This window comes from Scleropages formosus, chromosome 2, assembly GCF_900964775.1.
Source record: "Scleropages formosus chromosome 2, fSclFor1.1, whole genome shotgun sequence".
Classification (NCBI taxonomy): Eukaryota; Metazoa; Chordata; class Actinopteri; order Osteoglossiformes; family Osteoglossidae; genus Scleropages; species Scleropages formosus.
Window position 1 is genome coordinate 43067442 of NC_041807.1, and position 14464 is coordinate 43081905.

The 14464-nt window shown below is 50.6% G+C and overlaps 1 protein-coding gene across 3 annotated transcripts; it reads right to left on the reverse strand.

Moving 5' to 3' along the window:
• Nucleotides 1-3669: 3669 nt before the first annotated feature.
• LOC108931228 (ETS-related transcription factor Elf-3-like) lies at nt 3670-8573 on the reverse strand. Of its 3 annotated transcripts, none has more exons than XM_018746885.2 (9): nt 8468-8573; nt 7240-7404; nt 6663-6896; nt 6159-6281; nt 5825-5953; nt 5547-5636; nt 5314-5430; nt 4757-4952; nt 3670-4458 (listed from the first exon to the last, which is right to left on the reverse strand). In XM_018746885.2, the coding sequence occupies exons 2-9, from the start codon at nt 7394-7396 to the stop codon at nt 4353-4355; spliced, it is 1152 nt and encodes a 383-aa protein (XP_018602401.1). In that variant the 5' UTR covers nt 7397-7404; nt 8468-8573; the 3' UTR covers nt 3670-4352. The 3 variants fall into 3 exon arrangements, with proteins under 3 accessions (XP_018602401.1, XP_018602403.1, XP_018602404.1); XM_018746887.2 differs by having other exon boundaries at nt 8415-8573; XM_018746888.2 differs by lacking the exon at nt 8468-8573 and adding an exon at nt 7878-8408.
• Nucleotides 8574-14464: the final 5891 nt, after the last annotated feature.

Sequence of the window (14464 nt, forward strand, 5' to 3'; positions counted from 1 at the left end):
ATACCAGAAAATATTTACTGAATAATATACAGTACAGAAAGCAAAACTGTACAGGACATGTAACTGACATTTTCCAGTCTCCTCTTCACCACTTACTGTCATTGAGTCCCTTCTGATCAGTGTGATGGACTGAACTTGAAGCTCAAGCGGTCTGTTCCAACAGCCTTAATTCTGACAGTAAGACAGCATCATGGGCAAACCGTGATTTACCTGGATTTACATTCATTCATTCAGCTGACACTTTTCTCCATAGTCACTTACAATGTGAAGGTTACAGTTATCATACACTTACAAATATTTACCAATTTATGCAGCTGGGTAATTTTACTGGAGCACTGCGTGGTGGGTTTGGGGTTCGAGTCCTGCTTGAGGTGCCTTGCGATGGATTGGCGTCCCGTCCAGCGTATGTCCCCTCCCCCCTTCAGCCTTGCGCCCTGCGTTGCCAGCTTAGGCTCTGGCTCTCGGCACAAGCGGTTGTTGACATCGGTTGGTTGGTTATATTGTTTCAGACGTCGACGGCAGAAAACGCGTTGTTCTTCGCTCTTCTTATCGACTTTGTCAGCTCGGTCATTTTTACAGTATCGCCTGAGGGCAGGTACCTCGGCCAAGGGCAGCACAGCAAACGGTGACTGTAACCGCTGCGCCGTCCCGCACGTCCGGAAGACGAGGTGCGGTCGAACCTCTGTCCGCAGCACGGCCAACACACTTACACGGTTCTGTGAAAGGCAGCGAACCGCAAGCTGTAACGTTCCGGCGTAAAAGGAACACGGACGTGTTTTACCGCGTCGTCCGGAGTGCCATGATCTCAAGAGCAGAGTGTGAACACAAGTGTACAGCGCCAGCGTACGCCAGTTTGGGTGAAGGGGCGATACTGTAGAGAGAAAGCAAACAGAGAGTGAAGGGGGCACTACAATACCTTAGTTTTACCACATGTTAGTTATATATGTTTTATTCTGTCTTGGCATAAAACCAGTAGATCCGACTGATTCTACTGGGTACATTAGCGCGATGCCGCAGTGCGTCTGGGGTAATCGTGGGAAAAATACCCTGATAACAGTGGTTAACGTCCCAAACAGCAGTGTGTGTGTGTGCTTCCCTATCAACAACGCTCTCATGTCGTACGCAGTGTTTGCGCTACGTTACAGTGGCGCACGTGCACAGTACCGCTTCCTGGAAATCGTCACCTGCGCCGCATTTATAACAAACGGCACCCATGTCATCGCCAGATATGGGGCCATAAGCTGAGGAGAGTCCCGTCCGGCGACGCCGCCCGTTTGTGTCCCCGCTCCGAGGTCACGACACATGATGAAAACTTGCCTTTCTAACCGGAGAGACACAGCCTTCGCCGGTCCCCCGCTGTCTGCCAGTGACCAGTGACCACAAAGTCTTTTAACCAGTGAAAGACAGAATCCTCATTACGGCGTGACGCAAACTCCGCTCGGATCCGTGAGCCGTGAGGCATCGGTGCCACCTGCTCTGCCACTGTGCCACGCAGTCTTGAACACGCACGGGAACACGCGCCGGGCCCAGCCGCCCCTTTATTGCTCCCGATTCCTTCTGCTGGACAAAGCTGGACCTCGTCCGGACGAGCAAACGCCAAGCCCGTCGGTGCCCGAGTGATGGAGAGCGCAAGCGCCGGAAGTGAACAGTAACGATGTAAAGTGCTGTATTCGTAGCCAGGTGTACAACTGGAAGCACCGAGACCCAAAATCCAGCAGATTGGTGGCAGGCAGCATTTTGTTTGCACTTGGCACTCTGGGTCCGTTGGATCGGGACCCCAATACTTAAAGGACCTCTGTCTCTGGCTGTCTGGTGGTCCCACCGTGTGAGTCCGCCAACCCTCCCCAGGCTCTCACACACGTAACTGCACAGGTAAATTACTACAGTACTGGGCTCGTGGCCCTGAAGCTCGAGATCTAAATGCTAGGATGAATATGGGAATGTGGTTTGTGAGTGTGAGTGTGTGTGTGTGTGTGTGTGTGTGTGTGTGCATGTATGCGCGTGCACGTGCAGTTTTTGCCCTGCAGATGACAAGGGCAGAGGACAAACACATTAACTCGGCTGGTTTCGGTTTGGTAACCTGAGACGAACCTGTGTGAAGCTCCGCCCCCTGTAGCCTCACTGTGTCTCTGTCCCCTTTCCAGCTGAGCTCACACTGTTTACACAGAGCCCCTCCCAGTTTCCAGGACTTACTGGCAGTCACTCCTGGCTTTCCAGTAAACTATGTGGTAGTTACACATTCTTGCTGCCTGCAGACTACACCTGTTGAGCAGGTATTCTGTGTGTGTGTGTGTGTGTGTGTGAGAGAGAGAGAGAGAGAGAGAGAGAGAGAGAGAGAGAGAGAGAGAGGAGGGGGGGGGGGAGGGGGAGAGATCTCAGTGGCTGCCAACCCTTGTCCTCGAAGGCCACTACCCAATGCACTTTTAAAAATGATTGTGATTAGTACCTTACTTATGCCTGAAGCCCCAGGTGTGGTTACTTACCGTGATACTAATTAGGTCGATTAAAAAGGAGCCAAAGAGTCCTGCTGAGGACAGCTGTCACTGCAGTGAAGGGTCCTCCAGAGAGACACACACCTCAGTGGGAGTCTCTGTAAGAGTCATGCACTCCTCCACCTGTGCAATGAGCTTCCTGTGTCCCTCAGAGCTGCTGAATCCCTCATTCAGGAGGGGTCTCAAACTTGTCTGAGAGCCACTTCTCTCCTGATCTCTTGACAGCTCCATCAGTGAGTCCAACACCATCTGCTGTGATTATCTATGTATTTGTATCTTTAAATCTCACTCCTGTAGGAGCTACTGGAGGGATGTGAACTAGCAACATGGCGGTGTCACACACACAAGTTGTGTGTCCATAGTCGTGTGTGTGTGTGTGTCTAAAGGACTTTGTCTCCTGTGGCTGCACTTTCTGATAAATCAGTGAATGAAAACATAATGTATGTATCAGTGTGTTAACATGTAGATGTTCGTGTGCTGCATGTTCGTCACCCGGTCCATCTGTGAACGCGTACCTTCCGTGTGCCCCTGAAATATCGCCCAACGTCACGTCCACACTTCGCACACCCGCAGCGTTGGGCGTGCTACCAGGCCTCCGAAAGAGTGCGAAGTTGAAATGAATGCGATAACAGGTGAGTCTGATAAGGGGGACCTCTGAGATGTTTGTTGCTGGTAGTGTAGCAGTAAGAACAGCAGTGTTTGGACTCAAAGGTTGCAGGTTTGATTCCCCTGTCCAGCTACAGCAGCCTTTAGCAAGGTACTTACCCTAAACTCAGCTGTGTAAATGGATAAATAACTGTAGGTAGTTGACCAGTGTAAGTTGCTTTGGAGAAAAACATCAGCTAAACAAATGAATGTATGTAAATATATGTAAATGTAACTGTGTCCTGTCAGCAAAACTTCTCGCTCCATTGTGGTTGTGATCTCCTGCCTTCACATTATTTTGCATCATGTTGCGTCACTCGGCGGAAGTGCTGCAGTGTACCAGTACGGTATCTGCGTGAAATGTACGCGCAAAGTGTCACTGCTGTCGCCGACGGCCAACTTGTGGGGATCATATCGCCACATCGGGGGGCTGCACGAGTTGCAATGAAACGCAAGTGTGTGACGGCGGTGCAAATCCTCCATAGCTTGGCACTTTCGTTCCCAGCATCACGCGCTACAGCTGGAGCGCTCCTCGCAAATGTTTTTATTTAGAAAGCACATTTAGCGTATAAAAAAACATATATTTCTCTATCTGAGGCAGAGCAGTGACATTTGTACAAAATATACATTGTAATGATTGACAAAGTGATCCATACAGCTTTTGCAGAGCAGCCGCCCGAAAACGTGTGCAACGCTGTCGCGTTTTTGACAAGATTCTCTGGTGTGGCATCCCTCTGGAGCCTCTGTGTGACACACTTACACGTGGAGCGCTTCATCGTGACGTTGACACTCTTCGCACGGCTACTCTGTGACACACCTTACGAACGTATTGTCCTGCTGGACTACAAAAGGCACACGTTGATGCTACGTGCTTGTCCCCATCCTCCTCACGAGAGCCCAAAGACATCTTCAGCTTTGTCTCCAGCTGCTCGCTGGCCAGTGCTCAGTCACCGCATGCAGAAAGCCCTGTGCTCATCAGGCCCGGGGACCACGTTAAGCCCATCAACGCATGAGGACGTGACATCAGAGATACACAGAAAAAACTGGGAAAAAAAAACGTTCTCGGTTCATACAACCTACAAGAGCCAAAATATTGGCTTACGTACTTCTGCAGCACCTTCCCCTCGAAGGAGAAGGCATAATGCAATGTTCGTCCTGTGCTTCCCAGGCCAGGCCTCTCGGGCCTTCCAGGACACTCGGACGCACATACGGGCCTCAGAACCCAACGTTCCCCAGCTGCCAACCGCTGGCGTTCTTCCCAAACTTATAGACGAGTCGGCGGCCATCCACCCGTTCCAGGATCTCCCTCTTGTAGTAGTACCTGCAGAGACAGAGAGCGCAGGAGACGGTCCCGGTTATCCCCCCTCCACATACATCCACGGTCAAGTCACGTTCCACGTTCGTTACCCACGTTACCCATGATGCTGCTCTGCACAGGTACCCAGCAGTGGACTGACTTCCTGGAGCCACTGCCTATGTGAGCTGCTCCTCCCATCTGTACATCATGATGGTCTAATTCCCAGCCCCAGAGCACTGGTGCGAGCAAGTGCTCAAGGAAGAATCTCCTCGACATCTTGACCGCTGAGCTGAAATTGTGATTTTGGCAAAATTCGGCGTACCTCATAGCACGGCTCAGCTTCTCGTACGTCATGCTGCTGTTCTTCTTCTTCTGACCCCAAAGCTGGGCTACGGCCTCCGATTTCAGGAACTTGAAGACGCCCTCCTGTTGGTCCTCCCACTTCATCAGGCCTGGATTCTGCTCTGGGTGGATCAGGATGTCCCGGATGAACTCCCAGAGGTGTGTGCCTCGTGGGGCTGCAGGGACACAAAACGCACCACAGGGAGAAATTAAACCTTCTCATAGTGAACGGTTCAAGGTCCGTTGGGGACCAAATACAACAGAAGAGACGAGGACAATTGATCATGATGAGCACTGTGAAACACAGAAACCAGAGCCGTCGCCACCACTCGGAAACATCTGGAATTATTGAGATTGGCCTAAGCCATGCTGAGAACGAAGTGTCACATTCAACTTCTTCAGAACTTCTGCGGTGCTCTTGTCCCGTTTGGTCACTTTGAGGGAACTCGGTCACATCGGCATCCTGGATAGCATCCTGCCACCAAAGGATGAACATCACACAGCTCTGCGAACGAGGTGTTCCCCGTGGAATCTCACCGTGTTTGCTCTTTTTGGTGTAGACATAGCGTTGCGAACCTTGACTGAGTTTCCGTGGCCTTCCTCGGCCTCGCTTGCACAGCTTTAGCTCCCCTTTTGCTGGGCTGAAGGGTCCACCTGGCAAATGGCACAAAGCACAACTCGACGTGAGCGTTTGAGCGAAACAAACGCATCTCTGCGCTCTCTGCGCTGGGCTCAGCTGCGTAGGCGGGCTCAGCGGCGGCACTACTCACAGGCAGCGCGGCGGCACGGGGAATCGGACAAGTCCTGCTCCGAGTCGCTGCCTGAGTCTGAGTAGACCGGAGCCACCGGGAGCAGCATCCCTGGAATGATGAGCAGAAGGAAAAGCTGTTGGAACCGTGGAACGGAGCTCAAGCTGCTGGTGGCACAACCCCGAAAGACAGAACGTGTTGTTTCTCGTCCCCAAGGCCAGGATCAGGAAACTCTTTCCTGAAGCAGCTTTGTTGAGCTGAGGAGCACAAAACCGTGGAGCTGAAGAAGGTGAGCTCACCTGCGCTGGAGCAGTCCAGGCTGTCCGGGGAAGTGGGCCCCGACTCGTAGCCATTGTCGCTTGCCGGTGTCATTTCGCCCATCATCTTGGGCCTGTCTTGTGAGCTCAGCGCCTCCACACCGGCACACTCTGAAGGGCAGCGCAGTACGTTAAGGCAAGAAAGAAGCAGGGGTGTAAATCCCCTGCACATGTGGAACCTTGGGCCACGCACCAGTGTTCGCCGAGCCTACGTTCTGCACTCTTTGTTACAGAAGTGTGTGGGAATAGCCCACAAGACCAATACTGGTTGGATGAGAAGACAAGGCAAAAGGAAAACTCCCCGGCTTCAGCTCACCTGGCTGTTCGGTCATAGAGCTCAGGTCACAGATGCTCTCCGCACCGTTCACATTCAGGATTTCAGGAAACTCATCCAACAGGTTGTTGAGGAAATCGCAGGTCATGTTCAGATCGTCTGCACCTGGAATAGATCGGAAGCAAGTGTCTTCTTCATCTTCACATGACAGAGCGTCTGACAGTTTCTTGCATGGTTTCATCGCTCCATTGCGTTTCGCGTCAATGCTCTTGGAAAACACCCTTCTCTACATGTGCGCCCCATGAGGCTTCCTGCCACGTGAGCACAACACCAAAAAGGAGCACTGCACTGACTCCTCTCCTTCACTGACACTCACAAGGTAGCTGCACACACTGCATGTCATTCAGTCACTGTCCCAAACCACTTGTCCTGCTCATGGCTGGATGTGAACATCCCACATTTGCCAGACGGTCGTTAGCGTTGACATTTATCACACCCATGGCTTCGCCCCCACATGGGTACCGTGGTGGTGGTGATGTGCCTCACCGTATTTGGCCTTGAGCTCCAGCAGGTTTTGGAAGAGGCGCTCCCCCAGCGAGCCGAACACGGAGACCAGGGCCCGGTGTGACATTTGGCACAGAGTCGGCCCGTCCATGGAGCAGCTGACGACGCTGAGCGTGCTGGCATCAAACTTGCTCTCCTCCACATGATGGCTGATCCATTCCAGGGTGTTCTGTTTGGTCCAGTACTGCGGAGCCAGGTGGTACCAGCTCTGGTGACCTGGCGACACATGGCCATTGTGAGATACAGCAGGATGAAGGTACTCTGATGTACAAGCACACTGCTTCGGGTGTGTGACAAACGCTCATGGATCGTAGACCATGCCCGGAGACTGTAAACATGCAGAGACCGTTTACGAGGTTGGGTGACTTGCGTGAAGCTCGAACCTCTACGGCACGGTCAAAGTTCTCCCAAAAGTAGCCAGGGAGCAGACGTCAGAGCTTGTTTACAGTCTTCCGCTATTGTTTTATAGTCCAGGGGACGGTTATTAGCCTCACCCTATACTCTGGGGGGTGGGGGGGGTTGGGATATGACCCGGTGTCTTTGTGCTTTGTGGTCTTACCCAGAACTCCAGGGTTGCAGGTGAGATGTGCTGAGGGCTGCAGGGCCTCCTTGTGGCCAGGTGAGGCACCGGGGAGCACCAGTGTCTCGAGGCTCCCGCTCTGGTACACGGCCCAGTTGGCGTTGGTGAGGACACTGCTCAGGTCGCAGGTGGCCATCAGGATGTCTGGAAGACACATTTACATTTATTCCTTTACTCATTTATCAGACACTTTTCTCCAAAGCGTCGTACATCTCATAGAAAACACAATGTGTTCATTACCTTAGGAGAGAGACACTAAAGTGCAGTTAACTTGTTACTTTCCATTATATGAACTAATGGTAATCAGACGAGTAGCTGCATAAATCTATCAGAATATCAACGATTCCTGATCACCTTCCTAGTAATTTTTCTTAAAGATACATATAAACATTTACATACATTACAGCAGTAGCTGCATCCAGACATGATCATAAAGTTATGATGCATGAACATTTACTTGAACTTAAGAGATGATGGGCAAAGTGAGTCTGGAAGAGGTGAGTTTTAAGACCCTTTTTAAATGTGGACAGAAATTCAGCAGTTCTGAGTGAGAGGGGGAGGTCGTTCCACCACAACTGAGCCAGAACCGAGAACCTCCATGCACGCGCGAGTCTCACCGTGCTCAGGCAGGCGAGTCCGGACGCACCTGCTGCGCTGCTCTCGGAGCAAAACGGCTCCCGCGATCCCTTTGGGAAGCCGCTGAGGCGGCCCAGCCACGCGGGGTCCTGTTTGCGCCTACGCCTCCTTCGTTTTATGAGTGATGGGGCCCCGAATCACACAATGATCACGCGGTGATCGTAGAATAACCACAGCAGTGAAGGGGAACCGGAGCGCCTCGCCGACTCTGATTTAAGGTAAACGGGAGGCAAATCGATTCCGGAGATAGGTCACCGACTGATATCGCTCATAAGAATTACCGCGGCAAGAGTGCTCAGGCGTTCAGGCGGGTGAACACACTGAAAATATTGCTTTATATGTAGCTTATTCATTGCGCACATGAAACATTTCTCGAGGAATCCTCAACAGAGCGCAGCCACAATAGTCACGATCACAGATGTGTTTGTGCGCGTATAAGACGGACGTACAGATGACGCGGAGAACAAAGAAAAGGGACAAAACGGTCATGAGCCCTGACAGGGACGGGGTCGCTCCACCTGCGTGTGTCTGTTCCTGTCTTGCCCTTGTCTGCTTCACGCTTGGGACCCACCTGCTCACGACGCTCCGCTCGCTGAAGTCAGAAAAGGTGCGCAAAAGTCCAGATAGCGGCTAGTCCTCTCGAGGCCACGAAGCAGATGTACCTGCGCCGCACCTGTGCCCCGTCCTGCTTTATGGGTGCTTCGGTCGGCAGGGGGCGGAGCTCAGGTGAGCGCTGTCATGAGGGGAATTCCGCTGAACTCATTTGCATGGCTGGCAGCAAGCCGCCGCCCCCTTTTCCCAGGAACTGCATTTATCTGCATACCTGTCCGCGCTGCCCCCTCCCCTCCGCCCACATCGTTTTCCATGACAAGCAGGGCTGCCCGCGCTGCTCCAGCTCTGCTTAATCATTACACCGCACTGCCCTTGACTCACTGACACACTGCGGCTCCTGGCATCTGCCCAGCCAGCGTGCCAGGCTTTCTCAGTTTGAGTCACTACACGCGCACGCACACACACACACACCCCCATTACTTGTGTTTGATGACAGCACTACAGTTTGTTGTGCTCTGAAGGTGCCCTGCTTGTGCAGGTGACACAATGCCTGGCATACACACTCATATTCAAGACAAAGAGTGTACTGTCTACTTATGACAGCTCTGTGTGTGTGTGTGTGTGTGTGTGTGTGTGTGTGTGCGCGTCTGCATGTGTGAGACATGTCCAGGCCGGTCACCTTAAGACCTGGACCCCGATGACGCAGCATTTTCATGGTCATCTTATTGTCTTCACATCCCACAGAAACCATCCCTTTTCACTTGAACCATTTCAGATTAAAGTCCAGCTGTGTTTAGTGTCCAAAATTCCGTTTGCTTCACTTCACACGGCACCCCCCAGAGCCGATTGTTTCGGAGACGCAAGGGCAGGGAGACCATGTTGTCATGGTGCCAGCTTGGACCAGCTTCCACAGAGTCTGGAGTCTGGCTGCTCCTCAGGTATGAGGCCCCCGCGAAGGCTGGTGACATGGAGGTGGTACGATCCTGACCTCCGCCAACCGCGGCACAATACACAGAATCCTGACATCGCGCACTGCTCTTCCTCTTTCTGTCTGGTGACATGTCGGGGTGGAGCCTGTCGCCATGGAGACATGCTAACTCTGCGCTATCCGTCACTTGTGTCAGAGGTCACGGTGCTCTGGACCAGAAGGCAGATAAATTCCCATCACGGAGCTGGTGCTTGTTGACCAGCAGCCAGGAGGTGTGGAGATGTGGAGGTGTGTGATGTCACATGTTCACACGTTCCACCTCAGCCATCTATGCCACATGTACAGTAGCTGTGACCTGACACAGGCTGTGTGCGTGTAAAACCAGGTTTTTTCTTTTTTTTGTAAACTGCACTTTATTTCCGGTGAAGCTGAAAAAGCATTTTAAATGTATTTCAATGCATTTCAATTTTGCATTCATATGCATTCATATTACATATCCCAGTTAAAACATGGGAAAAAAAGTACAAAAGTATATGCTTTTTGGCAGGGGGTGTCAAAAAGATCCCAAGAGTTCCTTGAGCAGTTATGTCCTTACTCAGGTGACATGCGGTTTCAACCATTTATAGAGCAGGATATTTCACTGGAGCATTTCTGGTTTAGCTAGGTGCTGAAGTCTGGAGCCAACAACCTTCAGATGACCCTGTCAGCAATCACTACTCCTTCTGGTGCTCCTTGCTGTTCCATATCCTGTTCCCTGACACATGGTACACATCTGAGATCTTAGGTCTTTTGTATGTTTCTTACAAAGGTAGACGTCTCAACCACGGCTTTGAGTTGGGCGTCTTCGTACCTCTCTGATAGCCCATTTGACAGGGACCTAACACCTCGCTGCTCATCAACGTCCGGCAAGTGTTCTGGCCACAGATTCTCGCCAAAGGGGTCCCGCAAGGTTCGGTGCTTGGTCCTCTTTTATTCTTAACTCACTCCATGGCTATGAAGACAGTCACCTCTGCATGTCCTTCCCTCTTGGACATTTCCACATTATTGCACGTCTGGCTCATATCACTGCCTCACCTGCAACTGGATGTGGCCAAGATGGAGATTGTTCCTATTCCAGCTGTGTTTCACTCCATCACAAACTTACCATTAACGGAAGCAGTCACGGCGAGAACTTCACGCACCAGCTTCAGCACATTTCTACAGAAAAAGGGACTTTCCAGAGTATTTGACAGCAGTTCTTTTCACTTTGACTCAAGTACATTTGAGTATGGAGCAACCACTTGGACTTCAGTTTGGGGACGTTGCGCTCGTGGCTCTAATGAAGCTGCTGACCACACTGAGTCTGCTCCTCTGCTTCCTTTTGCTTGAGGTGAAAACGAGGAGATCCACTAGCAGATAGATCCAAATGGTAAAAGTTTGTTAGGTGTATAATTCCCTAACTCAGGGTACTCCTTCTACACACCACACGAAGTTTGGCAGGAAGGCTGCTGCTGCTGCTACTGCTCTCAGTCCCACTGCAAGGGTTCCTGATCCGGTCCCGTTCAGCAGACCTGGTTACAATGTTACTATGCTACATGTGTTAGGTTCGTGTTACTAAAGTATGGGGTGATCTCCCTGTTGAGTCTGGACGCATGGAGCTCTGACTTTGTCGCTGGGGGTGAGATAGACGTCAAGCTGTGGGAAATACAGTAGATCACATCTCCATCCCCGCATCTCCAACTGCCACAGCTTGACCTTCCTCATGAACCCATTCACGTTCACTGAGTGAATCCCATGGATTCAAATACCACTGCTATGCTGATGATACCCAGCTCTTCCTCTCCTTACCTAATGGTTCATCAGACATCTCTGCACGCGTCAGTGCCTGCCTGTCAGACATCTCTGCATGGATGTCTGATCACCACCTCCACCTTAACCTCTCCAAAACAGAGATTCTTCACCTCCCAGCTGGCCTGTCCTCCTGTCACGATCTATTGATCAAACTGGACAACTCACTCATTTTCCTACCTCCTCGGCTAAGAGTCTGGAAATGATGACTGATTCAAGTCCGTCTTTCTCTCAGCACATCGAAGCCAGAACCCGGACCTGCAGATACATTCTGCATAATATTCGTAGGATCCATCCTTACCTCACAACTGACTCTGCCCAACTACTTGTCCAGACCATGGTGACATCTTGTCTGGACTACTGTGACTCTCTCCTGTGTGGCCTTCCTGCTACAGCCATCAAACCTCTGCAGCTGATACAGAACGCTGCTGCTGTCCAAGTTGTGTTTGACTTGCCAAAGCGTTTCCATGTATCTCCTCTACTCATTTCTCTGTACTGGCTTCCTATAGCTGCCCAAATTCATGACCCTGGTTACAGCCTACAAATGCATCAGTAGAGCTGCTCCCAGATATTCATAAGACTTGATCAACCGCTACACCCCAACCAGACCCCTTCGCTCATCTACTTCTGCCCTCTTGGTGGTCCCGCACACAAAAAGTAAAGCACGGAGGTTCTCGGTTCTGGCTCCGTTGTGGTGGAATGACCTTCCCTTCTCACTCAGAACCGCTGAAACTCTGTCTACATTCAACAAGGGTCTGAAAATTCACCTCTTCCGGACCCACTTTGCCCAAGATGTCTTCAGCTCATGTATGATGTAAATGTTCATGCACCGTAACTTTATGATCATGGCCAGATAAGCCTTTACACAGCCAGTACTTCTGTATTGTATGTAAATGTTTGTCTATCTTTAAAAAAAAATGAAGGAAGGTGATCAGGAATCGTCTATTCTGTGTTTTATGCACCTACTTGTGTGATGAACATCGGCGCATAAAGCAGAAAGTAACAAACTAGGTTTGCTTAAGAATCACGTCTGCAACTATGTCTCTTAGTCCTAATGTAATGAACACAATGTATTTTCTCTGAGATGTATGTCGCTTTGGAGAAAAGCGTCTGTTAAATGAATAAATGTAAATTTAAGTTACTTTCAATTATCGACCCATTTATACAGCAGGGTAATTTTTACTGGAGCTATGGGGGTTAAGGAGGGGGGGGCGCGGTGGCACAGTGGCACAGTGGGTTTGGCCGGGTCCTGTTCTCTGGTGGGTCTGAGGTTCGAGTCCTGCTCGGGGTGCCCTGCGATGGACTAGCGTCCCATCCTGGGTGTGTCCCCTCCCCGTCCAGCCTTACACCCTGTGTTGCCGCTTGGGACAAGCAGCTTCAGCAAGTGTGTGTGTGTGTGTGTGTGTGTGTGTGTGTGTGTGTGTGTGAATGTATTCAGGGTAAGTATCTTGCTCATGGGTACAACAGATGGAGGTGAGATTCAAACTGCAACCTCCAGAACCAAAGGCAGTAGCTCTACTACCCACTACCAGTCCCCCAGCTGCCCCCTTACTTCATAACAGACCGCTTTCTATTGGACCAGCTGCTCTCTCCTCTCGTCAACCATTATTTGCACCAAATTTACAGCTGCAGTGAGGACGAGATCCTGGATAATAGAATGAGACCTCCTCCACTTTTTGGCATGGCAGAAGGAAGGAGCCTCCAGCGCTTCGGTTCATGCTCCTATGGCTTTCTTCACTTTGCTTTGTCTTGACTTGAGCGCATGCACTTTTTGTTGGAGAGAATCCTGAGGGTGTTTGGTGCTGCTGTAGATGGACTTATTTCATGGTGCCATTAATTAGCACTTTGCCGCAGTGCTAAAAATAGTGACCGTACAAAACACAACAGTGTGGGAACTGGACACATTTGTGCTTTGACCCTTTTTGTTTTTCAGCAGCTTCCCTGAGTCTGACTTTGCACTGTCACCACCAGTTGGAGGGGCAGCAGCCAGACATTTCAACCACTTACCCATTAGTTTACGTACATTTACATTTAACCATTTAGAAGACACTTTTCTCCAAAGAGACTTCCAATGAACTCTATGTAGTGCTATCAGCTCACACACCTTATTCACCAAGCTGATTACACTGCTAGATACACTTACAATGGGTCACTCCTCCATACATCGGTGGAACACACTCTCTCTGTGTGTCACGCAAACACTACAGGGGAACCTGAACAGCATGTCTTTAGACTGTATGAGGAAACTCACACAGACATGGGAAGAACATAGAAACTCCACACAGACTGAGTAGGAATCAAACCCACATCCTCTTGCACCACCCAAGCAGTGTGAGACAGGAGCACTACTTGCTGTGCCATTGTGCTGCCCATATTAGGGGGTTAGGGTTAGGTTAGGGTTGAGTTAGGGTTATGGGTTTGGGACAATGATTCGGTTAGGATTAGGATTAGGATTATGGTTAGGGGCTACGGGTTAGGGTTATGATTATGGTTACGATTACGGATACAATGAAACTCCTTACATGACTCATAACTGCTTCATGGTACGGTTTGGGGCCACAAGTAGAGTACAGCAGTGGCAGGCTGTCTGAGGTGTCTCTTCCAGATGTGCCAAGTGCCCTTCAGGCCAGTGATGTGCTTTGGCTCCATTGGAGTTGACACATTACACTGAGCAACACAAAGTGGGTTAAGAGCGACAGTTGACAACGGCAGGGAATTCTCACCCGAAACTTTATCGACAAAGACCCTCAGGCTCACGAAGGGCCTCTATTGTTCCCTTGCGCCAAACGACAGGTTTTTCCAGTCAGCTGAAACAAGAAGCACCAGCTAGATGCCCGTCTCCATGGCGATCGGGTAAGTGACTGAGCAGTGCCCTGTTGCAGGCAACGGTAGTCGAGGCGCTTGTGACTGTCTGTCTGAACAGAACCAACTGTCCTCCATTGTTCAGAGTGTCCGCAGCTCCTAGGAGCAAATAGGTGAGTGGTGCTGAGCAGAATGTCTGGGTCACACTGCACTGTGTGTCTAACGCACAGATTTACACATAAGGCTGTTTGTCTCAAAGAAAGGTTTTCTAGTACAATGGCAGGAACTGTGAGATATGAAACATGACATTTGACCCTAATCCTAACTCTAACCATTAACCCTAACCCCAACCCTAACCCCAAACCCAACCATAACCATAACCCCTAACCGTAACCTTAACCATTACCCCTAACCCAAACCCTAACCATTAACCCATAGGGCATATAGAAATGTCACTCC

Coding starts and splice junctions, on each gene's coding strand:
- LOC108931228 (XM_018746885.2), bottom strand. CDS start 7,396: ATGGCCACCTGCGACCTGAGCAGTGTCCTCACCAACGCCAACTGGGCC. Junction 6,282..6,662: donor GGAGCTCAAGGCCAAATACG/GTGAGGCACATC, acceptor GATCTATTCCAG/GTGCAGACGATCTGAACATG. Junction 4,953..5,313: donor CACCAAAAAGAGCAAACACG/GTGAGATTCCAC, acceptor GTGTCCCTGCAG/CCCCACGAGGCACACACCTC.